This window comes from Hyperolius riggenbachi, chromosome 3, assembly GCF_040937935.1.
Source record: "Hyperolius riggenbachi isolate aHypRig1 chromosome 3, aHypRig1.pri, whole genome shotgun sequence".
Lineage (NCBI taxonomy): Eukaryota > Metazoa > Chordata > Amphibia > Anura > Hyperoliidae > Hyperolius > Hyperolius riggenbachi.
The window spans coordinates 470,730,434-470,758,350 of record NC_090648.1 but is presented as its reverse complement, the minus strand read 5'-3'; the positions used below and the strand labels follow the sequence as shown (position 1 = coordinate 470,758,350).

Genomic DNA, 27,917 nt, shown 5'->3' with positions numbered 1-27,917 from the left:
TATGCTTTACATCAATTGCAAAACAAATATGAGCAGTAATAGAGATGCCCTGTATGTCGTGTCTACACAGTACTCCCACAATGCTTTACTTCAGGACAGTCCGGAAACATGCAAATCATTCCTTCATATACACACACACACACAAGAAATATAGCAAAATAAACATGGAATTTAGTTAATGACCAAGTAATTTTTATTTGCTCTAAAGTAATGCAGAAGAATTAAAAAAAAAAAAATGACACACACCCCCACATTTATGCTAAAAATGGAACAAAGAACTAATTCTTGGTGAAGATGGATTTCTGTATATCTATGCAAAATGTTCCAATTAAAAAAATGTATTTTGACACAGGGTGATAAGAGAGTAGTTCACCACCGGGAACTCTATCCTGTCTCAGGTGTCCCACAACCGTGTTCATGATTGATCTTCCTTTGTGCACTTTTCCTCCCCCGTCCTCTCTCTATAGAACAGAGCAGGCTGCTTGGATCATAACCCTGCAGCACAACAATCATTCCATAACGGTCACCCTAAATGATCACCAATGATCATTTCAGGCAACAGTTAATTGACATGTGTATGTATCTGAAACCTGGCTATGACATCACTGTATTGCTGGGCGAGTCTGGTGGTGGCGCTCTCTTTCTCCTGATAGCAGAACACTGCAGGGCTTTAGCTCATGTCTCCGGAGCTCTGCTACTTCTCACACTTTCACAGCCGTCAAGTGTTAAACCTTCAAAGCAAAATTCTTCCTGATCTATAAAAAACGCACTCTTTATTGTAACTCAACAAAAGCCGTTATATATGGCGTGTCAGAAAAATCAGCCAAACACCATCTCAGCAAATCTTTTATATTCCACATTGCATAAGAGCACCTGTCACAAGAGAAATATGGAAGCAGCCATTACTGGCCTAAATCAGGCCACAGGCTGGACCTCTGCTGCTAAGGCTTCCTAAATCACTTCAACAAGATATGGGGGGGGGGGGGGGGGGTAATGTTAGGACACCTGCTTTGCATACTTGTTCCAGGACACTGATAATTATATAGGCACCTAGCATCACAGACACGCCAATTACAACTTTGCCTTCTTAAAATATGACAGCCAGAATAACACACATTTTGGGGGTGTTGGCTGACCAGTAGGGATGATCAATGAGGTGCAAATATTGCATGCAGGATTATGTACATTTTAATGCAACTATAGGCAGCTTGAAAATGGACCAATCAAGTTCCACTCAAATGTAGCTCTACTAGTCCATTTTCAAGCTGCATATATGAGGATAAAAATTTACCATGTACACCCGCATATAAGCAGAGGTACCCACTTTTCGTCCAGAAATCAGGAAAATGTGATTGACTCGCGTATAAGCCGATGATAGAAAATGCAGCAGCTCCTGAGTTTGAACAGACAGTATACAGAAGCCAGCACCATACCTCTAGTAATCATACTGGAACATATACACTCTAAATGACATGTGCCATTTTTGTATATGGGAACCACAATGTGAACAGTCACAATCCTGAAACGGTGACTTCACCGCAATGACAGCCATCTATGCCAGACATGCTGTCTGCTAATGTGTGAGCAGTGGGTGGTCTTCGTATGACACTTCTGATTGGAGGAGCTCTCCTCCTGTGCTCTATCCTCCACCTTGATTGGAGGCGTGTTCCTTCTGTTCCATCTCCTCCTGTTGATTGGAGGAGTGATCCTCCTCCGGCCCGATCCTCCATGAAGAAAGGCTTTACCAGGCTGCTGGAAGCTCTGCACATTGCGTTGTTCTGTGCAGCCATGCCAGACATGCTCTTCTGCGCAGGCCACAGTGAAGCATGTATATACAGGGTGGACAACAGATCCAATGCCCTATCACTGCACCACTTCTCTGCTGTCGTGGCATAGAAACAAGTAAGACCAGACACAGATGACAGGCGTCAGTAGGTGACTCTCGTATAAGCCTAGGGGGGACTTCTGAGCACATTTTTTCTGCTCAATAATTTGGCAAGTATATACGGTACATACTCCTGCATGCATTTGGAAATATTTGCATCTCATTGATCATCCCCACTGACAAGGAACAGAAGAGGTGTAATGGCTTAGAAATATTGGTAATGCAATGGGTCGCCAGCACCATGTTTTCAGTAAAGATTCTGGGAAGGAGCACAGAGGTGGCAGCCATGATGCTTTAGTAGCACCATTCTCCTGCAGTACAGTCATGTGACTAGCACAACTCCATGATCACAGCAACAAGTGTTTATGGTAAAAAAAAAAAAAAAATACAGAGAAAGTAGCCATGATGGTTTTGCACGATCCTCCTGCAGGCATGTCATGTGACTACACAAGCACAGCTCCATGCTCACAGCAACAAGGCATAATGGAGAAAAAAAATACAGAGGCAGCAGCCATGATGGTTCAGCAGCTTTATGCTCCTGCATGACAGTCATGTGACTAGCACAGCTCCATGTTCAAAACAACAGGGGCTTATTGGAACAAATACGAAGGTGGTAGCCATGATGGTTTACTAGAAGGACTAGCCTGCTGCAGGAATATCATGAGACTAGCAAAGCTCCACGCTCAAAACAGCAGGGGATTATGGGAGGAAATACGGAGGTGGCAGCTATGATGGTTCAAGAGCTTTATCCTCCTGCAGGGCAGATATGGTTACATTTGTTTCTAGAAAGAAAAAAAAAAATGTAGTAGCATTAGTGTAATGACTTACATGGGCCAACAAGGTTACCAAATTGATTACATAGGTGCTATGCATGGGTCACCTGAATGGCTGGATTGGTCAGGTCTGTTTTTAGCAAAACAGAAACCCCCTCATGGATTTGAGGATTAGGAACATTGTTGGGTTGTGTAGTTCCCCACGGATGCTCACAGGCTTCATGAGGCAACGCAAAAAGTAGTTTATTTTTCCGTACACAGAGTGAAGACAGAAGTCATTAGATTTGTTGAGCTTTGCTGAAGGATGAAACGAGACCAGAAGCTGAATACTGTAAACACAGGCAGCAGAAATGTCAGGGACAGATCGCCTGTCGCACCTGTACAATATCCCAGAAGGGCAGATTAATGTGAGTGGTTAACCCCTCACTGGGAGGTTCTGAGCACCTCGCTCTCTGTGCTTACATATCCTACTTTGGTAAAGGGGAAGAAGAACAGGCAGGCTAATCGGGGAAAGTAAACAGTACTGTGGTAGGTTCAGAGCCCAGGACAGGTGAAAGGGAACAAAAGTCAAATTCTGCTAATTTGCTTGATATAGTCAATGAGAACAAGTTTTGCTAGAGCAGGGGTGTCCAAACTTTTAGGCCAAGGGCCATATAGCTGGCCTTGAGATTGCCAAGGGGCCGAACTAGTGAAATTAAACACAATTTTTGCTGGTGGCTGTTAGGTACACTATGCCTGTGACATTTTGTCAAGTAAAACATTTCCATGGAAATAACCTATATACTGTGCGCAATCCTACAGTTGTACAGAGGCGCCAGTAGTATAAAAAAGGCTAAAACTTTTAAAAATGAGGGGGTAGCGGTGGACTTACCTCCCCGAAGTAGACACAAGATACTGTTGATTTTACCACAAAAAAAAACCAAAAACATTTACATACTCCAGACAGGTGTAACGTTTCGTGGGCACATCCCACTTCATCAGGCTATAACAAGGAATATACAACTCATGCAGGTTTATTAGTCTGCTTAGCGCCTCTGACGGACTAGATTTTTTTTTAGCAACAGCAATAATAACCGGCTAATCAAGATGATGCTCTGAGAGACTGTGTGTGTCTCATAGCGTGCAGGGAGGCGGTGCAATGGCAGGAGGCGCAGCCAGGGAGAGAGAGCTGCCCAATGGCAGCTCAGGAAACCCTGCTGCAACTCCCCTGGCGGGCGTTTTGAACAGGGAATTCCTCTACCCTGTGTTTACCTCCGAGTTAGCGACAAATCTGGTCACTAAACTCGGGAGGCTATAGCGCGGCAGTGGGGGGGGGGGGGGGGGGGGGCAGAGAGTGGCGGTTGGGGGACACAGAGCCGTGTCATTAGGCAGAGAACATACTTCTGTGTCCCATCTGCCCCCCGAACATCCACCTCGGGTTCTCTTTCTTCAAAGAAAAACATTTTCTTTGTGACAGCTGATACAAATCCTGCAATAAGCCTGCAGTGTGTCTACTTCATGCTTTCATGGAAGCAGACATAGGGTTAACATCCTGTGTTTACAAATTAGCGGCTCTGCCATGGCAGAGGAGATTTCTGAGCTGACACAGCTGAGAGATCAAATTAGTTGCGATTAGTCACAGATGAGGGGGAATACGACAGGCTTGAACTCTCTAAATACATATGGAGTGCATTTCTCTCAGTTTTCCTTCTGTCCTTTAAAGTTGGATTTAAAAAAATAAATAAAAAATCTTGGAATTCAGCAGATCAGATGATCCAGAGGACTCCCTCTACAAAGGTAAGCATCTGATTTTTTTTCTTCTTGAAAACTTACAGGTGTGCTTTTTTTTTTTTTTTTTTTAACTTGAATTGGCAAGAGAGTCCTAAAATTTGCTAAACTTCAGTTAAGAAATTTCCTCTATGCTGCAGAAGGCAGCTGTCAACATTGAATGAACAAGGAGGATCCAGTCTGGTCACATGGAACTGGTCATCAGATAACAGCTGCGGCAATTCAGCATGCCATACAGGATACCCAGGCGGTGGTGGATCTGGGCAAACACTGCAGTCAGCTCTGTACAAATAGACAGATCTCAGTAACTGATAAGAGAGACTATTTCTGTTTACCCCAATATAGCTCAGGATCATCAGAGGTGTTCTTAGCCAGAAGGATGGAGGAGTCTCAGCCAGATTCCCACACCATATACAAACAGTTCAGATAACACTGTGTACACACAGCAAAGTGCCTACAGTCACCACAACACAACTGAGTCACTCTGCGGAGGGGGCTGCTGATCCTGTGGCGGAGGACTGAAGCATGTGGGCCACCATCCCCTGGGCAGCAGACTGGGTACTAGCTTGGGTAAATGGGCTTTGCCATAACCCTTACCTGGATGATAGCTCCTTCTTCAGGTGCAGCAGCTCAGTCTTCATTCGTCGAACGTTCCCCGACAACTTGATGAACTCGCCGTCTAAAGACTCCCGGTGTCCATCCAGTTGCTTCAGCTTTTGCTCCCAGCTCACCCGCTTCTGCTTCAGATCTGCCGTGATCACCTGATGGGAGACAGGAAGCCTTATTTTAAAGATAACACAAGGTCCTTAAAGGATACCCAAGTTGTAATTAAACAGGGTGCTTCTTCCAGGCCCTGTAATCTTGTAGGCTCCTCGCTGTCCTCCAGTTTCCCTTCGCTGATCCGCTGTGCGGCCCCGAAAAGGCCAAAACTCAGCTACATTGCGCATTGTTCTGCATGCGATAACCGGAGTCTTAAACTGCACATGCACAGAATGCTACTGGCAATGGCAGCGCAATCAAGGAGGCGCACCTCCGGAGCAGCGCATGTGCAGCAGTGCGTAACTTAGCTAAGTCAAGGGCTCTACCGGGAGGACAGCGAAGGATCTACAAGACTACAGGGGCTGAATGAAGCACCGGGTAAGTAAAGGACACTGCTTAATTACAACGTCAGAATCCTTTAAGCAAAACTAAGCCCCAAAATAACATCTGCAGACGGGTCTGCTAGCCAACATATACTCAGACTCCTGTGCTGCAGAGATCAGTCAGTCTATGGCAGTTATGACGATTTCATACACAGACGCCAAATTGCATGGGTTCAGGCTGGGGGTCTCTCGGCCTGCAAATCATAGTGCACAATGCAATCTCACGCAGGTGGCAATAAAAAAAAACAACAAAAAAAAAACCAACAACACACCCGAGCAAATAATACAGGCGCTGGTGCACAACACCCCCACATTCTCTAGGTCTGTTTGCTTAATACACAGAAGACTAAATAGTTAAATAAATAAAAATCTTCCAAAAGGTGGAACAGGGTAGAAAAGAATATTTACAAAAATAGTAATTACAAAAATAAGAACAATGACACACAACAAGGCACTTTCTTCTAAAAAATAATTGGAAAACAAAAAGAAAAACATTACCCTTGAGGAAAAGGATCCAATACTCATACAACTGCTAAATATTTGAGGGTTAGTGTATGTCTAATGCTGGGTACACACGTTGAGATTTCCCGCTCGATTCGCGGTTCGATTATTTCAAACATGCTCGATCAGATTTCGATCGTTCTTGCCATCGATTTTGCATACTTGACAAAAAAAAAACGATCGAAATCCAATCGAGCATGTTTGAAATAATCAAATCGATCCGTTCGATCCCGAGAATCGAACGGGAAATCTCAACGTGAGTACCCAGCATAAGGCCTGATTGCTTGGGCACATCGCAGGTCAGACTCTGCAGACATGTTGCTCGCTTGCAAGCGAGGGATGCGTACTTCTCAATGCAGGGGGCAGGTTGGGCTAATGTCGTGGGAGTGCTCTCACAGTCGCACGGTGGAGGGAAATTCTATCTATGGTCACTTGGCCGAAGTGATCCATCAGAACGGAACACTGGCCGAGCATTAGCCTGCATTTGCAAGCTTACAGAACTAAGTTTCTTCTTCGGCCATTATACAAGACTGCATCAGAACAGTACAGTATGGTTCTGATCCAGTTCCGTATAATGCCTACAGAAGGAAACGTAAAGTTTCAAAGCTTGCAATAAACCTTGTACAGTCAGAGTTAAAGAGTACCTGTCCTCTTCAGCAATTGGCCCAGTCAGCGCAGGCGCAGTCTCGCCACATGTATTCCCGTCACCGTGAGTGCTCTGCATGGAGAATGTTCCCAGCGACAGGAGCACAGCAGTGGTGGTGATCAGCCTGGAGGGGGCTGGAGGAAGCCCCAGGTATGTATAGATTATTTTTCTTATTCCCAATTACTTTAACGGTATAACCAGAATCAACGTTTGTTGATTTAATGTCTGCATTTCTGCTCCTCCTCTAACATCGGAACATACTTCACTTGTTATTGTCCTCCAACAGGTCTTACCTCCAGCATCTTCCCAGAGAGATCCTTCACATCGATATCAGAGTCTATCAGTTGCTGCAAAGACACCAGGACCTGATCGGTTATCGCACATGTGTCCTCCTGCTGCAAGGAAGAAATGCAGGGGAAAGGAAATGATCAGAACAGAAGAAGACTATTAATATAAAGAAGGTTTGGGTCATTATTATTCCCAGTGTTCATATAGTGCCAACATACTAGACTATACTGAACAATCCTCGCTGATGTCCCTCAGAGTCGCCGTACATTGGCCCTTATTTGGGCAATCACACATTTCTTCATATACTACTACTCAGGGTTTTGTTAGCCAATGTTAAAAATATTAAATGTCAACAGAACAAGGCATTTTTGAACTGTGTCTTTATAGTTTAATAGATGCAAAGGATACAACACATTCCCAGGGTTTTAAGGGTTCCATTACCTTGCCAGAGTGCTAATACATGCCATTGTATTTTTTGGGGAGCGGAGGAGCAAGCCATGTAAAAAGTCTATGAGTGGTTGGTAACCCAACTCCATTTGATTGGCTCGTCTGGACTATTTTAACATACTGCTTTGTGGACTACCAGCTAACAGACTGGCACCTCTCCAATCTGCACTGAACTTGGCTGCTCGGCTCATTAATCTCTCTTCTCGCTCTTCCTCTGCTGCTCCTCTCTTACAAGCTCTTCATTGGCTGCCAATTACGGAGAGGATCAATTTTAAACCCCTAACCTACAAAGCTCTCCATAATCTCTCTCCCCTGAACTCCTCACTAGTTTCCAGATACCAACCCAACCGCAATCTCAAATCTGCACATGACCTTCTGTTGTCCTCCTCTAGAATAAACCTCCTTGCATTCATGTATACAAGATTTCTCATGTGCATCACCCCTCCTCTGGAATCCCCTGACAACACATCTGTCACTCTCCAACCTTTGACATCTTTAAATGCTTCCTCAAAACTCACTTTTCTCCAACAAGCATATGCTCTACCTTAAGCCATTCCCCCTTTGACCTAGGGTCAAGTTGCACTCTTACTAGATATCCTAAAAACATACTGCCTCTATGATTATTGAATAGTACCCCTCCTCGTTTCCCCCTATTCCTTTAGAATGTATTTCTTGCCTTTGCCAGCAATATAGGAAGAGGCTGTTATCTTAATTGTGCCGCTGATAAGTAATTGTTACAGTCACTGCATAAAGGAAGGAGCATATTGGTGATGTTATCAAATTACTAAGTAGGGCCATTGCTGCTGATTACTGGAAATGTTTTATCATTGTATCAGGGTGGCCCTGCTTGACACTCCTTCCTCCTTGCAGTGACTGTTATTGAATCTTAGCAGCAGCACAAGGCTAGCCTTTAAATCCTATTATGGGAAAGGAAACAAGACCATATGGAATACTCAAATCTCTTACAATTTTCAACCTTCAATGATTTCTGAATTTTTTATTATAGGAAAAAAAAACAGTTTACAACCCGTCAGCGACAAATCTCGCTCTTACCAGCGTCTGCAGAATCGCTTTAAACTCAGCTGCTAGTTGCTCGTGTCCAGGTCCCTGGAGCAGCAGAAGCACCTCCCGATCCAATGTCACATCAAGAGTAGACGTCCGACCAGAAGGGAACGTCCATTCTGCTGCGGAGACCTGTCACATGACAAGAGGGATCAGTTGAGTGAGACCTGGTCACATGACAAGAGGGGTCAGTGCGTGAGACCTGGTCACATGCCAAGAGGGGTCAGTGCGTGAGACCTGGTCACATGCCAAGAGGGGTCAGTGCGTGAGACCTGGTCACATGCCAAGAGGGGTCAGTGCGTGAGACCTGGTCACATGCCAAGAGGGGTCAGTGCGTGAGACCTGGTCACATGCCAAGAGGGGTCAGTGCGTGAGACCTGGTCACATGCCAAGAGGGGTCAGTGCGTGAGACCTGGTCACATGCCAAGAGGGGTCAGTGCGTGAGACCTGGTCACATGCCAAGAGGGGTCAGTGCGTGAGACCTGGTCACATGCCAAGAGGGGTCAGTGCGTGAGACCTGGTCACATGCCAAGAGGGGTCAGTGCGTGAGACCTGGTCACATGCCAAGAGGGGTCAGTGCGTGAGACCTGGTCACATGACAAGAGGGGTCAGTGAGTGAGACCTGGTCACATGAAAAGAGGGGTCAGTGCGTGAGACCTGGTCACATGACAAGAGGGGTCAGTGCGTGAGACCTGGTCACATGCCAAGAGGGGTCAGTGCGCGAGACCTGGTCACATGCCAAGAGGGGTCAGTGCGCGAGACCTGGTCACATGCCAAGAGGGGTCAGTGCGTGAGACCTGGTCACATGCCAAGAGGGGTCAGTGAGTGAGACCTGGTCACCTGACAAGAGGGGTCAGTGCGCGAGACCTGGTCACATGCCAAGAGGGGTCAGTGCGTGAGACCTGGTCACATGCCAAGAGGGGTCAGTGAGTGAGACCTGGTCACATGCCAAGAGGGGTCAGTGAGTGAGACCTGGTCACCTGACAAGAGGGGTCAGTGAGCGAGACCTGGTCACATGCCAAGAGGGGTCAGTGCGTGAGACCTGGTCACATGCCAAGAGGGGTCAGTGAGTGAGACCTGGTCACATGCCAAGAGGGGTCAGTGAGTGAGACCTGGTCACCTGACAAGAGGGGTCAGTGCGCGAGACCTGGTCACATGCCAAGAGGGGTCAGTGCGTGAGACCTGGTCACATGCCAAGAGGGGTCAGTGCGTGAGACCTGGTCACATGCCAAGAGGGGTCAGTGCGTGAGACCTGGTCACATGCCAAGAGGGGTCAGTGAGTGAGACCTGGTCACCCGGCAAGAGGGGTCAGTGTGTGAGACACAGCATGACATCACACTCTAGCCAACTGGCCTTAGTTATTGTGAATATTACTGTGGCCCTGCCCAATACCTCTGCAGACTGCTGAGCGAATTCCAGCTCTGTGTGCAGAGAGTTCAAACCACCACTGAGGACGCGGTTCAGCTTGTGAGTAAGGGGGGAATTAATACCATTCCTAAAGAGAAACAAATAAGTTAGAGCGGATTTAAAAAAATAAAAATATCTATCTATATTTATTTTTTTGGGGTGACATTGTTTACATCTAAAAAATTAACCTCGGAGCCCCCCAGTAGACAGCCCCAATCAAAAAATGGCAGAAGGGGTCTATTGTTGCAGCCAAAATTTCCCCCCAGGGCCCCTGAGCCAGGTGCTGACACAAATTAGGCCACTGCTGCTTTAAAGCCACGCTGCAGGGTCATACAGCTCAGCACACAATGCCCATCCATGTAATATCCCCCACAGGCACATGGTGAATGCCGCATGCTCACCTGTCAAGCTGACACACCTCCTCCTGTGTAACACGTAACATCTCATGTAGTGTACATTCAGCGGTGTCACATGGTAAAGGCTCTTACAGTGGGCAGGAGTTGCACCAAAGAGACGAGTGAATATGCAACACTTACTAGTGGGAAAAAAGGGAGACCGACCAGGGATCTGTTGGTCATCAGGAAAATCTAATGCCATTACCGCCCCATCCCCAAATTAGCCCTTGCAACTGAGATCTTCCTGCATGTCCGTTCGATCCTCCTGACAGATTTTAGCTAGCAATCAATTGCAACAATCGTTCGGGTGGCCATGTTGCAGCATCCAAATCAGCCAAGTACTGTATTGATGCCAAAAATCAAGCCATGTACGGTCACCCTTAAACTACATACCCACCAGAAGATGTGGCCAGATGGATCGGGGATCTCAGCTGATAAACGATCATTTCCCTGGTTATCTGGCCGAATGGGCAAACGATTGAGCCAAAACCCACTCAAGTCAATGACGATCGTTCCCATCCTCAACAACTTAATCGGACAGGTCGGTTGTTCAAAAATGAATGATTGCTGCGAGTGGCGCGTGTTAAACATCGTTTAAACGATTTTCGTTAAACGATGTTGCACAAAAGTGTTCATCGCACAAAATCGCCCATGAAAATCCTTTATTGGGTATGGGCCACTGATTTTGTGGGACATTTGCCGAAGATCCCCATCATTCCATTTATCACCACCGAGTTCATGCAGATTTATGTACATTTTTATGCAAATATATGCAGCTTGAAATTGGAGCCCCACCCAGGTTTAAATTGATTGGTCCAATTTCAAGCTGCATATATTTGCATTAAAATGTACACAAATCTGCATGAACTCGGAAATATTTGCATCACACTGATCATTCCTAATCGCCACTTAAAAAAAAAAAAAAAAAAAAAAAAAAAAAAAAGCAAGAAGTTCACAGACCACCTGTGTGACATTCATCATCATAATACTCCCAATTTCTATTCTATTTATTGTGTAGGGGTGGCGGCCCTTGGTCATGTGACCCCAGCGTTACGTACGAGAGAAGCTCCTGTTCCATCTGCTGCAGGTTACTCTCCAACTTGCTCTTCTCGATCCTCAAGTTCTGAAAGGTCAAACAGAAGCGATAAATCACAAGAAAACAAAACAATCCGGACGTTTGTAGACACCAGAAATGGAAATAAAATGCTGCAGTTTACAAAGTGTCTCGACATAGATGGAGATGCTGGCCTCGATCTGCCTGAATATAGAAAAAGATCTGGCCATACGTCATCTGATGTTACCTCAATGACAGAGCTGTACTCCATCACGGTGGACTTCAACTCCTCCACATATAGATCCTTCTGCAACACAACAGGGAAACAGCAATTATTTTCCCATCCCATTATTTATATACTTGCAAGTTTATACTAAGCCACTTACATCTTGCCCTCAATGGCTTAATTATCTGCAGGTTACATACAAAGCATTAGATCAGGTGCCAGGAACCTTTTTGGCTGAGAGAGCCATAAACGTCACATATTTTAAAATGTATTTCTGTGAGAGCCATACAACATGTTTCAAACTGGGACAGTGCAGCAGAGGGCTCACATCCCTGTTGCCATGGTGATGTGTATACAGTTGATCCGCCGGGCAGCGGAAGTGTCAGACACGTCTTCAGCTTCTCTTGAGTTTCAGCAACATCAGCAATTTCCCCAAGAGCCAGACAGGAGATAGACTGACTAACAGCTTGCACTTTGGCCCAATAGGCTGCCTGTCAAGTGACAGGCAGCCTATTGGGCCAATCAAAGTGTGAGTGAGTATCTCATCCTACAAAGTCACTGGACCTGACAGGGTCCAGGGTGGGACAATTGGAGTGGCCGTTGGTTTTGGGGTAGTGCAAGTAAGTGAGTAGTGCATGCTACAGCAGTAAGGTGCCTAATTTGAAAATGTTACTTACTCTGCCACACTAAGCTGTGCTGCTTGAGCAGTGTAGCTTAGTGAATCAACCCTACTGATTTGTATGTGAGCCAGATGTAGCCATCAAAAGAGCCACATCTAGCTCCTGAGCCATAGGTTCCCTACCCCAGCATTAGATGTTTAAAGGACAACTGCAGTGAGAGGTATATGGAGTCTGCCGTATGTATTGCCTTTTAAACAATACTAGTTGCCTGGCAGTCCTGCTGAGCTATTTGGCTGCAGTAGTGTATGAATCACACCAGAAACAAGCATGCAGCTAATCTTGTCAGATCTGACAATAATATCATAAACACCCGATCTGCTGCATGCTTGTTCGGGGTCTATGACTAAAGGATCAGCAGGAAAGCTAGGCAACTGGTATTGCTTAAAAAGAAATAAAAAATGGCAGCCTCCATACACCCCTCACCTCAGTTGTCCTTAAAAAGGACAAACATTTAAAAAGGTATGTTTGAAGCAATTTTAAATTGTATACACTATGCATAAACACACTTTTTTCCCACTTATTGTCACAATAAGTTGTAAAACTGACAGATCTGACAGGTTTAGCCCATCTCCTCATGGGGATTCTCTGGGTTTTCCTGATTCTCAAAATCACTTACTGAATGGCAGTTGCTCATTCCACCTGCCAGAATACTGTGCATACAAGTAGGGATGTATAGATCATTCCCAGGAGTACAGTACTTTCACAGGAGACAACTGGAAACCACAAAACTGGCCCTTAAAGTGAACCAGAGACGAAGCACTCTCGTGTATTTTACCATATATATCAGTGGGAACATTAGAGAAAACACCTACCATGCTCTCTGTTTCATTATTTACTGTTCAGATTGCTTCTTATCAGCCCAGATAAAATCCCTGACTGAGCATTCAGTCTGGCTTTGCTATAATGATTCCTGAGCAGAGCCACAAGGGGGCAGGCTTGGGCTTGAAAAGACAGCACAGAAAGACCACACTTACCTTCGGTAAGGTCTTTTCCAGTAGTCCAGGGGACAGCACCCCTCCTCTGAGACTTGTCTCCCCTCCCGAATTCTGGACAGGAAGCTATTAAACAAACAAATTTGCATAATGGACAGCAGTACATGTATAAATACAAGCCACTTACAATGATCCTCAGTAATAACAAAGATGACCCGGACTCACCATACGATGCTTGCAAAATTTCTTCTTAATAGTTTCCCACATAGGGTGGAAAGTAGGGGTGCTGTCCCCTGGACTACTGGAAAAGACCTTACCGAAGGTAAGTGTGGTCTTTCCCAGAGCGTCCCTGGGACAGCACCCCTCCTCTGAGACGATAAACAAGATTCTCATTAGGGTGGGACTACTGCCTGTAGAACTTTTCTACCAAAGGCTAGATCACCACTTGATAAAAAATTTAGTCTGTAATGTTTTACAAATGTGTTCTGGCTGGACCAGGTAGCCGCTCTACAAATCTGCTCGATGGAAGCTCCAGCCCTCTCTGCCCATGAGGTTGCGACACTTCTTGTAGAATGAGCTTTGACAGTTGTTGGAAGGACCTTACCCTGTGATTGATATGCCATTAGAATAGCCTGTCTTATCCATCTAGCAATAGTTGGCTTTGATGCACGGAGCCCCCTATTCTTTCCAGCAAACAGGATGAACAAAGCATCTGTCTTCCTCCATGATTTAGACCTCTCCAAGTATTGAAGTAGACACCTTCTGACATCCAGACAATGAAGCTGTTTCTCTTTTTCATTAGACTGTTTCTCACAAAATGAAGGAAGAAATATCTCCTGAGTTCTGTGAAAAGTTGAAACTACTTTTGGAAGGAAGGCAATATCTGGCCTCAAAGTAACCTTGTCTTCTGAAATAATACAGTAGGGAGGCTTAATTGACAAAGCCTGTAACTCTCCTACCCTTCTTGCCGAAGTAATCGCAAGAAGAAATGCCATCTTCAAGGATAACAATTTTTCCGAAACTTGGTCTATCGAAAAGGCATCTATCGCCCATGGCCTGTCCTGGGGCCATAGGGAACAAAAGAGTTGACACCTTGCGTTGCTCCTCCTTGCAAATAGATCCACTTCTGGATGTGCCCATGTCATGCAGATCTCCTGGAAAACCTCCGAGTTCAGGGTCCACTCGTCCTGCTTTAGAGCCGATCTGCTTAGGTAATCCGCAAGATAATTGTTTACACCCCTCAGATGCACTGCTCTGATGGATTTTAGATTTTTCTCCGCCCACAATAGGATTTTTGAGGTCTGAGACCATAAAAGATGACTTTTCGTTCCTCCTTGCCTGTTGATGTACGCCACTACACTGGCGTTGTCTGAACGTACTAGAACATGACAGTGGCTGATGTAATTGCAAAAGTGAAGTAGGCCCATCCATACTGCCTGTAACTCTCTGCTGTTTGACGATCTTCCTTTCATCAAAGTGGACCACTGACCCTGTGCTGGTAGTGAGTCTATATGAGCCCCCCATCCCCAGGAGCTGGCGTCTGTTGTCATGATTTTTTCGACTGGAGAAAACCACGGTCGACCTTCGGACAGACGAACTGGATTCTGCCACCAGCTGAGAGCTGCCTTTACTCTGAAAGGAATTAGCAATCTTCTTTCTAAGGACGTCACCTTTCTGTTCCAATTCTTTAGGATCCAATTTTGCAGTATTCTTGAATGGAGTTGTCCCCAATGGACTGCAGGGAAGGAGGAGGTTAGAAGGCCTAGAACCGACATAGCCCTTCTTAGCGTAATGGCACCTGTGGTCTGAAAAGAAAGAACAGTATTAAGAATAGCAGTTATCTTTCTCTGAGGCAAAAACACTTTCTCATCACAAGTAGAAATAACAAAACCTAAATATTCCATAGTCTGTTTAGGTTGAATAGATGATTTAGACCAGTTAATAAGCCATCCTAGAGATTGGAGCAATTCCAGAGCTGAATTAATCTGGATTTTCAAGGAATTTACTGAGTCACCCCAAAACAAAAGATCATCCAGGTAGGCCAAAACATTAATAGACCTTTTCCTCAAAACAGCTAAGACCTCGGACATGACCTTCGTGAACAACCAAGGAGCCGAGGCTAATCCAAAAGGTAAAGCGTTAAACTGGAAGTGCCTTACCTCTTCCTGAATGCTGATGGCAAATCTTAGGAACTGCTGAGACTGTAGCTCTATCGGGATGTGTAGATAGGCGTCCTTGAGATCCAATGATGCCAGAAAGCAATCCTTCTGTAACAGACTTATAACAGAGGTGATATTGTCCATCCTGAATCTTCGATATTTTACGGCCTTGTTCAACCCTTTCAGATTGAGGATGAAGCGGAACTCCCCCTGAGGCTTTTTTACAAGAAAGACCGGTGAATAATATCCCTGACCCCTCTGGCATGATGGGACCTCTCTGATAACTCTTTTTTGTAGTAACATAGTCACTTCGTTTTGTAATGCCATTGTTTGAATCTCTGTCTTTGGCCTTTGATTTACCCAGAACCTTCGAGGGGGGGGGGGAATACTGAAATTCTATGGCATACCCTTCTAACACAATTTTCTGTAACCAGAGATTTTGAGGAAGAAGGAGCCACTGCTCGTAAAAATGGGCCAGTCTTCCCCCCACCGGGATCCTGACGTCATTGTTTATTTTGCTGGGAGGTATGGGCAAAATTTGATTTGGCTTTCTGAGGCCTACTTGGACCCCATCTCTTTCTCGATGAAGTCTAGGGGTCTTGTTCAGGTTTAGAGGAACGAAAGGAGCGTTTGGGTGGAAAGGTCCTCCTTTTAACAGGAAAATTCTTTTTAGCATCAGCAGTTCTTTCCAAAGTCTGCTCTAACTTAGAGCCAAAAAGAAATTCCCCCTCACAAGGTAGACTACATAATTTAGAGCGGGAAGAGTTATCTCCCTGCCACGTCTTTACCCATATACCACGTCTAGCAGAATTTACTAAAGCAGTGGTCCTGGCTGTCAACTTCACCGTATCATCTGCTGCATCAGTGAGATAATTGGTGGAATTGAATAGTTTTGGAAAGTCCTTTAATATCTCCTCCCTAGGAACACCAGAAGCAATCTTGTCCTGTGTTTCCATCAACCAGTATTTCAGGGACCTACCCACTGCTGTTGAAGCTACTGCAGGTTTAAAAGTTAGTGATGAGGACTCCCATGCTCTTCTGAGGAGATTATCCGCTTTTTTGTCAATTGGATCCTTTAAGTTTCCAAAATTTTCGAACTGCAAATCTGTTTTCTTTGACACCCTGGAAAAAGATGGGTCAAGCTTGGGAGATGTACCCCAGAATTTCTGGTCCTCCGCACAAAACGGGTATCTACGATTTAATGACCGAGGCCAAAAGGCTCTCTTTTCAGGTTCATCCCACTCCTTCTTAATCATATTTTTTAGAGAAGAATGAACTGGGATAAAACTGGACTGGGGATCTGACAAACCTTCGTACATCTGATCCAAGGGTGTCAAAGTCCTCTGTTCAACTGTAATACCCATAGCCGTATGCATATCAGATAACAGATTCTTCATTAGGTCCGGAGAAAAAGCAAATTTCTGCCCTTTGTCTGGTCTATCAGATGTATCCTCAGCGGAAATCTCTTCAAAGGAAGATATTTCACCCTTCTCCCCAGAATTTTCTGACTCCTCTGAATCCTCTCCCCTCTTTCTCTTAGGAACAGATAGGGAAGGTAGAGGGATAGTGACATCAGGAATAGCCGAAGTGCCCTCCATAGGGGAAGTGCCCTCCAAAGGGGGGATGTCTTCCATAGGATCTGCTACAGCTGATGAGGATGATGCTATAGCAGAATCCTTAATTTCTTTTATGGCTGAAGACATCTCCGAGCGCATCCATCCCATTAAGTCTTTGAAAACTACTGGGGATTCATCCTTGACAATTTTATCTGTACAATACTGACATAATTTCTTAGATGAAGGAGCAGATGAGGATATGCGATTATTGCAGATAGCACATCGTCTTTCTTTGGAGGATGATGAGTGTTTACTCAGAGTGGACTGAGATGATTTATCCTTTTCCTTATCTTTGTCAGCTTTTGGAAGTTTAGGCTGAAATATATAGATAAGAAAAAAAACTATCAGTCCCCTCAGTGTAACTTAAACAGCATATTCCGCAGAAAAAACACAATGTCTCACCAGAGAGGGTTCAGAGCCAGTCCCTGCAGATTGCAGTGAGGAAAGGCCTGCGGCGTCCTCCATGATCCACCAAACAGCATTGAGTCATGGACAAACAACAGATCTTTTTTAAATCTTACCCTCCTCCTCCTTAATTGCCAGCAGCTGCCTCTGTGTCCAGCAGCCAATCGCCGTAATGATCACCGCTGCGGGCCTGCAATCAGGCCTGATCATGTGACCAGTCATGTGGGACGCCTGCACATGACGTCATCGCGCTTCCGCCGGAACTTCCGGTTAGCGCTCTGCCGTCCATAAAACTTCCGCACTCCAAGGAGAAGCCTCCACCACGCTGGGCGCATAGCACACTGAGTCCCCTGCTCAGCCCGTCATTGCCTGCCCCACACGCTGCACCTGCCACCTGACATGGGAGCACAGAGACCCCTCCATCCGCTCCTGTCCGGGACAGGAAAAACAACTGAGGATCATTGTAAGTGGCTTGTATTTATACATGTACTGCTGTCCATTATGCAAATTTGTTTGTTTAATAGCTTCCTGTCCAGAATTGGGAGGGGAGACAAGTCTCAGAGGAGGGGTGCTGTCCCAGGGACGCTCTGGGAAAAAAAGACTCAGCTATAAAGATTCCTGAACAAAGCTAGACTGAATGCTCAGTAGGGGATTTTATCAGGGGTGATAAGAAGCAATATGAACAGTAAATAATGAAACAGAAAGCAAGGTAGGTGTTTTCTCTAATGTTCCCACTGATATATATAGTAAAATACATGAGGGTGCTTCGTCTCTGGTTACCTTTAAGTCCACCAGATGGTCAAATGATGCCAAACTAAAAACTCCAGACCTGCTTCGACTGTATGGACTGGAAGGCCCTGGATGCACCAAACTTAGACAAGTGGGTGGAAAACGTATCCCTGTACATCAGTTTTTGTGAGGTCTATTGTATACCAACGAAAACCTTCAAACTCTATCTGAACAACAAACCATGGTTCTCAAACAAACAGGGGGAGGAGGCACTAGGCGGCGAATTGATAGGCCGGCAACCAGTAATATCACGGGGATGCCGGGCGACCTCGCTCTGATTGGAGGTTGTGATCCTGGAGGGGCGGTGACAGCAATATGCGAGTGACAGCGCCGGAGACCAGCGAGAATTATCTCGCAAGGTCCCGGAGCTAACCACGGCTAGAGTGAGGCGGGACTTCCGCCCTAACGGCTACGAAGGCGACAGTTGTTACAAACTAGTGTGCATTGCTATATGGGAAAAGGTATACATGAAGAATGACCCAGTTGAAATCCAGTTGATGTACAGTAGAGGTAAAGATCTCATTGTCACTTGCTATTGAGGTGCCCATGACAACATGAATGATGTATGTGCCTGTTATAACATGTAAACAATGGAAATGTTGACACATGCTAATTATGTTAATGAAGGCGGCAAGTTTGAATGTTTGAGGTGTGGCTTTGTGAAAAGAATCTGTTATATATCACCCTTGCAATGTAGCACATTGTTACCATTCTGTACTGTTACCTTGACAAAAAAGGACCTCTAGGGGCCTCGAAACTATTCGTTGGTTCTTGGAATGGTTGTGTCACGTATCTGAATAAACTGGACTTGGTATTTAAGAGTGTGCGGACCCACTGGAAATTTGTTTCTCAAACAAACTAAGGCAACTGTGAAGAAACAAGGAAGCAGCGTACAAGTCCGGCAATCAAGCTAACTACAGAAGAGTATAAAACACTCTAAAAAGAGAGCTGAGAGTTGCCAAAAAGAGCTATTCGGAAAAAATAGAACGGAACCTTTCCTTAAAAGGACTTACGAGGCCAATACTTAAAAAAAAAAAAAAAAAAAAAGTTATCCACCTGTGTCAGCTTGTCAGGCACGGAGGACGCCGTCCGCGCCCTCCGCCGCTCCATAGCCCCCCAAACGGTCCCCGACCGCGCGGCCCGGGTCGGGCTCTCCAGCCTGTACTAAGATGGCGGCCGGAGCTGGCCGCGGCTGCGCAGTACGCATAGCCGCGAGTGCGGCTGCGCAGCTCTAAGGCCAACCCCCCGATCCACGTAACAGTAGCGTGGATCGGGGGGTTGGCCTTAGAGCTGCGCAGCCGCACCCACGGCTATGCGTACTGCGCAGCCACGGCCAGCTCCGGCCGCCATCTTAGTACAGGCTGGAGAGCCCGACCCGGGCCACGCGGTCGGGGACCGTTCGGGGGGCTATGGAGCGGCGGGGACCCGGCGGAACGGCACGGAGGGCGCGGACGGCGTCCTCCGTGCCTGACAAGCTGACACAGGTGGATAACTTTTTTTATTTTTTTTCTGAAGTATTGGCCTCGTAAGTCCTTTAAATGACTCACAAGCCAGGTGGAAGGGGCTTAACCCTCCTGGCGGTTTATTAAAAATCCGCCAGGGGGCAGCAAATGCGGTTTAAAAAAAAAAAAAAAAAAATTCTATTTCATGTAGCGAGACAAAGTCTCTGCGGCATCCCCCCAGCCCGTCCGATTGCCTCCGGCGATCGGAGATCAGGAGATCCCGTTCAAAGAACGGGATCTCCTGGAGGGCTTCCCCCGCCATGGCGACGGGGCGGGATGAAGTCACCGACGTCGTGACGTCAAGGGGGACTCCGATCCACCCCACATCGCTGCCTGGCACTGATTGGCCAGGCAGCGCATGGGGTCGGGGGGGGGGGGGCGGCTGCGGCGCGACGGATAGGCGGCGATCGGGCACTGCACGCAGCTAGCAAAGTGCTAGCTGCGTGCAGCAAAAAAAAAAAAAAAATTATGCAAATCGGCCCAGCGAGGCCTGAGCGGTGCCTCCCGGCGGCATAGCCCGTGCTCAGCATGGGCTTACTGCCAGGGAGGTTAAGACCACCACTAACTACAAGCCAAAGCACCCAACTCCCAGCATTGAGCTCGCCAAGAGCCTCAGTGACTTCTACTGCAGGTTTGAGAACCAGGAGTCACCTGCAGGTCGTCCAGAGCCTGCTCCCTCCTCTGTCCCACAACCATGCCTACCACCTTTGGCTGTGAAAGAGGACAATGTTCTGCGGCATAGGTTGGGCCTGAGGCTTTCCGAGCATCCATCCTCAGACGGCGTTACCTGCCTGTCTGAAAACGTGTGCACAGTAGCTCGCTCTCATTCTCACCATCTTCACCAAATTGCTCCAGGTGGGCAAAGTTCCAGCATATTTTAATATGTCCACCATCATCCCTATACCACAAAAAAAAAAAAAAAAAGGGCGTCTCTGACCTCAAAAACTTTCAGCTTGTGGCTCTCACTTCTGTCATCATGAAGACTTGAAAGCGTGATTCTGCCCCTCCTAAAAACTTCCACAGAAGCACTGCTGGATCCGTTCCAGTTTGCGTATATGATGAACAGGCCCACTGACGACGCCATAAAAATCTGCCTGGAGTTCACCAATGACCACCTGGATAGATCAGACTCATATGCCAGGATCCTCCTGCTTGACTTTAGCTCAGCTTTTAACACCATCAGTCCCCAAATACTACAGAAAAACCTTGCTGCGCTTGAGGTCCACCTTCCCATATGCCTGTGGATCACGGACTTCCTCAGTAACAGATCCAAGACAGTTAATCTAGGCACCATCCTCTTACAGCCAAGGACCACCAACACAGGGGCCCCTCCAGGTTATGTACTATTGCCGTTTCTGTTCTCCCTATATACAAACTACTGCAGATCCACGGCTATCTCTGTCAAGGTGATCAAGTTCGCTGACGACACCACCATAGTTGGCCTCATCACCAAAAATGATGAGCAAGAGCACCGCCACCAGGTTAAGAAAATTTGCCACTGGTGCAGGGAAAGAATGGCCTGGTCCTCAACACCACAAAAGCCGTTGAGGTGATTGTCAACTTTAGGAAGCACGTCCCTAGCCCATCACCAATCTGCATAGAGGGCACGGAAGGTGAAATAGTTCCCTGTGCATGTCTTTTGGGCACCATCATCTCCAAGGACTTGACTTGGAAAACCAACATCACCTCCACCCAGAGGAAAGCCCAGCAAAAGCCATTCTTCTTCCGCCAACTGAAGAAGTTTGGTATGTCCCAGAAACTCCTGACAAGTTTCTACTGCACCACAACAGAATCTGTCCTCTGCTCCTCCACCCTGGTCTGGTACGCTGGTTCCTCTGCCAGCGACAGGCAAACTACAAAAGGGTCATCAGATCAGCGGAGAGGATGATCAGGAAACCACTCCCCCATCTGGACATCTCCTACAATACCAGAGCTTTGAAGATGGCCAACGATCACTCACACCCAGGCTTCTGTAGTCTGCTCCCTTCGGGCTGGAGGTTTAGGTCCATCACTACCAGGACCTCAAGGCACAGGAACAGCTGCTTTCCCTCACCTGCCAACATTCTGAACTCTCTTGATACACTCCCCTTCCCTCCCCCTCCACCTGTTGATAATTCTTCTCTACAAGCTGGTATTTGATAGAACTTGATTGCACCGGTGCACCTTGTACAATCTGAGGCAATCTCTGTGTTACTTTGTTATGGTTTCATGTTGGAATTGCTGTATCTGTATTGTTGTGTTGTATTGTTGTATCTGTATTGCTGTTTTTTTTTTTTTTTTTTTTAGCCCTGTGCACGCCAAGCCCAATTTCAGGCATGACCCAGTCATGCTTGGCAAAATCAAATATTCTGATTTTTTTTATCAGTAGAGAGGGCTGAGGTACAATAGGCTTGAAAGTGCTGCATGCAAGCATACATAGTACTCTCGCGTTGCGGCACTCCTACTTGCTTTTTACCCAGCTCTTCTATCCTGCATGCTTGATCTAGATGCTCCCCACCTCTGCTGGCTGCATGCTTGATCCAGGTGCTCCGCCCTTGCTTGCTGCGTTAGCCCAGGTGCTCTGCCCTTGCTGGCTGCATGCTTGATCAAGGTGCTCGGGCTCTGATAGCTGCAGGCTTGCTACAGGTGCCCCATTTCTGCTGGCTGCATGCTTGCTCCAGGTGCTCCCCCACCTCTGCTGGCTGCATGCTTCATACAGGTGCTACCCCCTTTTTTGGCTGCATGCTTCATACAGATGCTCACCCTCCCACTTTGCTGGCTAAATGCTTGCTCCAGGTGCCTCTGCATGCTTGATCTAGGTGCTTCCCCCTCCCCTCCCTGTGCTGGCTGCATTCTTGCTCCATCCAGATGCTTCCCCAACATCTGTTGACTAGGTGCTCTGCCAGCTGCATTCTTGCTTCGCCTCGGTTGACTGCATGCTTGCTCCAGGTGCTTCCTCCACCTCTGCTGGCTGCATATGCTTGATCCAGGTGCTCCGCCTCCATTGCCTGCATGCTTTTTCCAGCTGTGACAACTTATTGAAGCCAAAAGTTCGGCTTCACAGCCAGGCAAATTGGCTTATTTTTAAGAAGAAAATGGTAGCATTCACACAGTCTCACTTCCATTTAAATGGCATTTATGGCATTTTCCAGTCATACTAAAATGTATTACATTTAGTACTAAAAAGATTAGATTTTTTTTCCTTTTTTGTTCTACTTGAGGAAGCAGAGTTTTATAAATCAACAATCTGAGAAGCTTCTGGCTTTGCTGCTGTAATCCTCCATTTCTAAACACTTCTGTAACCAAGTCCCGGGACCCATAAACTTCACTGGCACAGAGAGAAGGAGATGATGAAGTCATCTAAAAAAAATTTTTAACAAAAGCTGCCAGTCATTACCAGCAGGTGGCACCCTAAAAAAAAAAAGTAAATTGTTAGAAGGGGGTTGTAATCTCCAAAATTAAAAAAAATGTTTTTCTACAGAAGCAAGCTTATCCAAGCATGCAAATAGCAGAAAGCTTCCTGTGGACAAGATAAACACACTATGACCTGAAGAAAGCAATTGTGGTGCGCGTACCCCAGGGGGTACTTCTGATGACTCCAGGGGGTTCTCAGGTTGGATATACTTAAAGTGAACCCTAGATGAAAATAAACTGATGTGATAAATTGTATTTATCCTCCTTTTCCTAAAAATGACCTTTTTTTAGATATCCCATGGCTTTATTTTATATTTAAACATTTATAAACTAGATTGAATGTTTTGTTGCCTCTGCTCAGTGCCAGCCTAAGTGTCCCATAGTTAGAAAAAGGTCAAAAATTCATGTATTTTATCTCCCTCTGTCCTCAGAAGTCGTATTCTGCCAGGAAAACTTTTATGACTGTAATTTACTCATCAGTGATGTTTTCTATATTCCTGACAAGGTACTGACAAGACAGAAGCTGTCACTTTGTCTAAAAATTAACTCTTTCAGGCAGCCAAATAGAACAAGTGAAACAACCTGGTTATCAGTATGTTTTGCACTGTTCATTCACATGTTTATCTCATCATGCCACATGTCGCCTCAGGTACACTTTAACCACAACAAATTTAGAAAATAATAAATCTTATTTAAACTCTAAATTAGTGTTTTAGCTAATTAAAAGCAATAGTAAATGCTTGGAAATTGCTTAGAACCAATTATCACGTACAACGATTAAATATAAATTTGCCAAGGGGGACTTGTGATAATGTTTACTATGCTGCGGGGTACTTGGTGAGTACAGGGTTTTAAAATGGGTACATACCAATAAAATGTTGAGAAACGCTGTACTAGATTACCTAAAACCACACTGCCTCTCAAGGCCGGCGCTATAAGTAAGGCAAAAGGGGAAATTGCCCCCAGAGTCCCTGGGCCCCCTTTGCCAATGCGAGCCAACTTTGGTGTGTCCTGCGGGCCGTGGCAGCTGCCGGATGCTTTGCCCGGCAGCCGCTTCCTCACTGCATTTGGTCCAGCCCTGGACTGGATGGGGATGCGTGCAGGAGGTGAATGACGCGAGTCGGGGAGGAGTCGACGCTATATACATAGCTGATTCCTCCTCCTCCTGGTGGTGGCGGCAACAGCATCCTGGTTTCCGTGGTAACCTGGCTGGCTGCGTGTGTTACATGGACGCATCCAGCTGTAGCGCAGTGCTCGCCCCCCATGTGACTCAGGCATGGACGTCACATCTGTGCGTCCATGCCTGCGAGGAGAACACTTGTCGTTGCTGGCTGAACCGCACCCAGGGGGGAAATCGGATGTGCCTGCTGTCTGTGTTTTGGCGAGTCTGGGCTGTTTGGCTCAACTGGCTGTCTCACCGCTCTAGTGGGGGACTTCAGGCTTGCTATCTCTACTTGGGGAACTACCTACAGCAGCACAGTGATGAGGTGGGGTGGCCGGGAGGGCCCCAAGATACTTTTGCCCCAGAGCCCCATTGGAGCTAGAACCGGCCCTGCTGCCTCTAAGTATGAATATTGTATACTATCCCACCTCTGGTTTCCCCCATTCCTTTAGATTGTAAGCTCACAAGGGCAGAGCTCTCAACCTTGTGTCTTGGAATTCATTATACATTTTATTAAATCATTTTACTTTTGTCACTGTAATTACCAATTCTGTATTTTGTATATTTGTGTATACCATAGTCTATATTATTATGTACGCCATGTTTGTTACTTACTTTGTACAGCGCCACGGAATATGTAGGTGCTTTATAAATCAATAATAATAATAAGAGGACGATATTTATTTTATTCAGTTAATATGGAGTTTCATTCCACGTTAAGACGTCATATCTTTCTGATTTAAAAAAATAAAATACATATGTACTTTTATTCTGGTTTTAATACTAAACACTGTCACGGCTACTATTGCTGCATAAAGAAAAATAGAATCTATGTACATTTGCGTGAAAATAAAAAAGGTACAGTATAATAAACTTTAGGATATAGTAAACTACCTCTCCAGGTCCAGGCCAATCTCAATGAGAAGTCTATGAGATCAATGCCTGGTATAGTAAACCCAGATATAATAAAACTTCTGTTATAGTAAAGATGTCTTTTGGCCCCTACGTGATGCTGGATATAGTAAAAAGTGGGCGGTGCATGCATCGTATGTCAGTGGGCGGTGCATGCATTATAGGTCAGTGTGAAACCCATGGTCTGCTGCTTTCTTCAGGCTGGTCCCACCCAGTGGCTGCCTCTATTCAGTGATGGCTGCAAGTTTTAAGGAGCCTTGGATACTGTACCATTGATTTGTCCAGACTGGCAGTACAGACTTAACCTTGTAGTCCACCAAATGTGCAAGTGTACTGTACCTCCAATGGGAGGACAGAATTTGTCCTAGGCAGCAAAGAAGGTACCATGGCATGCTGGGCCATTTCTAGGACAATATCTGGTATAGTAAGCTTCTGATATAGTAAACCACTTTTCCCGGTCCCTTGGAGTTTATTATAACAAGAATATACTGTATTTGTGAAAGATTGAGAATCCCCGACACCTCACCAGTAGCAGGCTGGCATCCCTCTTCTGCAGAGCGTTCTCAAACTCCGTCAGTTGCAGCTGCAAATACAAGAACACAAACACTGATTAAATGCAAAGAAAAGTTATGAAGACACTCGCTGAAACAGCCCCCCAGACAAAAGCAAAATCTTCATTAAAAGTAGAGTGGGCTGAGTCACCCTCTGGCTACTTGTGGGTTTTCTAGCAGGGATGGTCAATACAATGCAAATAATTCCAAGTTGAAGCAGAATTATGCAAATGTTTATGCAAATGTATGCAATTTGTAAAAAGAACCAATTAAATCAAGGTAGATTTGATTGATCCATTTTCAATCTGCGCAAATTTGCATGAAAATTCTGCATCAACTGAAAATTGTTTTGCATCGCATTGACCATCCATAGTTTCTAGAGAAATCTCCTCGACAATAGTTCCCAGCTCCCACCCACCCAGATGTATATTGTACATAATAAAGGAATAGTCCATCAGAGGAAGGGGAGCCCTTGGTAATGAGTACACCAGGTATACAGAGCTGGGAACCCAGAGGAGCAAAGATTTCACCATGGGTGATGGGTGTGAGAGATGTGTGGAGCTGGGCACTCATAACTGCAGAGACCTCACCACTGGAATCCATCAAACCCTCAAATATCCATTCAGGGGGGAGTAACGCTTTAGTGACTATGCACCTGCAGAACTGCAGCCTTGTCAGAGACATCACAGAGGGTCTTCCTGACTTCATCCACTTCAATGGCACTCCGATGATTCTGAGACCAATGAAAAGAGAGTTAAAACCCACACAGCAGGATTCTGGAGAAATTTTCCTCAGAGCGCTGATCACATGTGTGCAAGCCCCACCTCTTCACTAGGCCACACCCCAATTTCAGAGAGGTTATGAGGGAGGGCCTACCTACAGTATATGGATGGAAATGGTGCAGTAAATGAGATTCAGGGTGACAGGGGGCACGAATCATACACGTCAGAGTTCTGGTGGGGTTTCCACTGTGGGGAACTTTGCTGGGCAGAACCTGCAGAAGTAGAAGGTGCAACAAGAAGGGATGGATAGAGCAGGTGCACTCACCTCTTCCTGCAGGGAACTGATCTGGTGAATCAGAGAGAGGGTCTCCTTTTCCTAAAACACAGGCAATGTTTTAATATGCAGTACATCTACATGAATGGAACTACCGTTCAATAAACCAAAACAAAAATCATTGTGTAGAAGGAACCTTGTGATTCACACACATCACTGCTGCACAGTACAACTTACTTTCCTTATTTAAAGGACATCTGTAAAGAGAGGGATATGGAGGCTGCCATATTTCCTAGCAACCCTGCTGATCCTCTGCCTCTAATACTTTCAGCCATAGACACCGAACAAGCATGCAGATCAGGTGTTTCTGACAAGATGGTTTCTGGTGTGATTAAAGGTAGTCACCAACGGTCCAATTTGTAGCGAAAAATCAGTCGAGCGATCAGAAATTCTGATCAGATTGGTTGTAAATAATCTCAGTTGATGGGCACAATCAATTACAAACGGTTATAAAAATAGACATCCAATTGGATTTTCATCGAACCAAAATTTGGATCATCTTATTGGTTGTGACAGATGGGAAGCAAACATTGGTTCATTGATGGTGTAGTGAACGATTTCACTTCTAATCAGAATTTCGAACGATTTTTCGCTAGAAATTGTATTGTTAAGACACACCTGCAACCAAATAGATCAGCAGGGCTGCCAGGCAACTAGTATTGTTTAACAGGAAATAAATATGGCAGCCTCCATTTAATATATCAGGTACTTAAATGAGTAGGTGATTAGGTTTTGCATTGGGCCATGAGAAATCAGTCTTGGTGTGTGAATTAGAGGCTATGTGATTGCAGCTAAACCATCCAAAACTACAGGGCAGTCTGTGTCTAATCAGATCCCAGCCAGGGCTGCTGCAATTGTAATCACATAGCCACCAATTCGGATCATAGCGAGGATTGCTGTGAGGTATGTGGATTTCTGTTCTTGAAGTTACAGCATCTACAACTTTCTTTAGCAATCCTAAACTGTAGAAAAAAAAAGGCCAACTTACCTGGGGCTTCTTCCAGTTCTCTGAAGCTGCCCTGTGCCATCACTAAATGTACCTTCAGTCCCCCACATCGACCCTCTTCCAGCAGGCCAACTGGCGAGTCAACCGGCCAATGCACATGCTCAGCCGTGAGCGCTCTGCATGTGCAGTACATTTAAAAAATCTACTGCGCATGCGCAGAT

General features: G+C 45.8%; 2 protein-coding genes across 2 annotated transcripts in view; one reads left to right on the top strand and one right to left on the bottom strand.

Moving 5' to 3' along the window:
• Positions 1-7,028, top strand: part of DNAI7 (dynein axonemal intermediate chain 7) — a 169,162-nt gene extending 162,134 nt beyond the window's left edge. The window contains exon 17 of the mRNA XM_068278018.1: positions 7,001-7,028. The gene's annotated coding sequence lies outside the window, so the exon portion shown is untranslated. The remainder of the gene's footprint in view (positions 1-7,000) is intronic.
• Positions 1-27,917, bottom strand: part of IRAG2 (inositol 1,4,5-triphosphate receptor associated 2) — a 179,302-nt gene that overhangs the window by 116,596 nt on the left and 34,789 nt on the right. Inside the window, 9 exon segments of the mRNA XM_068277999.1 lie at positions 5,023-5,186; positions 7,008-7,109; positions 8,503-8,643; positions 9,904-10,006; positions 11,372-11,436; positions 11,615-11,674; positions 25,670-25,726; positions 26,350-26,427; positions 26,742-26,792. Coding sequence (XP_068134100.1) covers positions 5,023-5,186; positions 7,008-7,109; positions 8,503-8,643; positions 9,904-10,006; positions 11,372-11,436; positions 11,615-11,674; positions 25,670-25,726; positions 26,350-26,427; positions 26,742-26,792 — 821 coding nt within the window.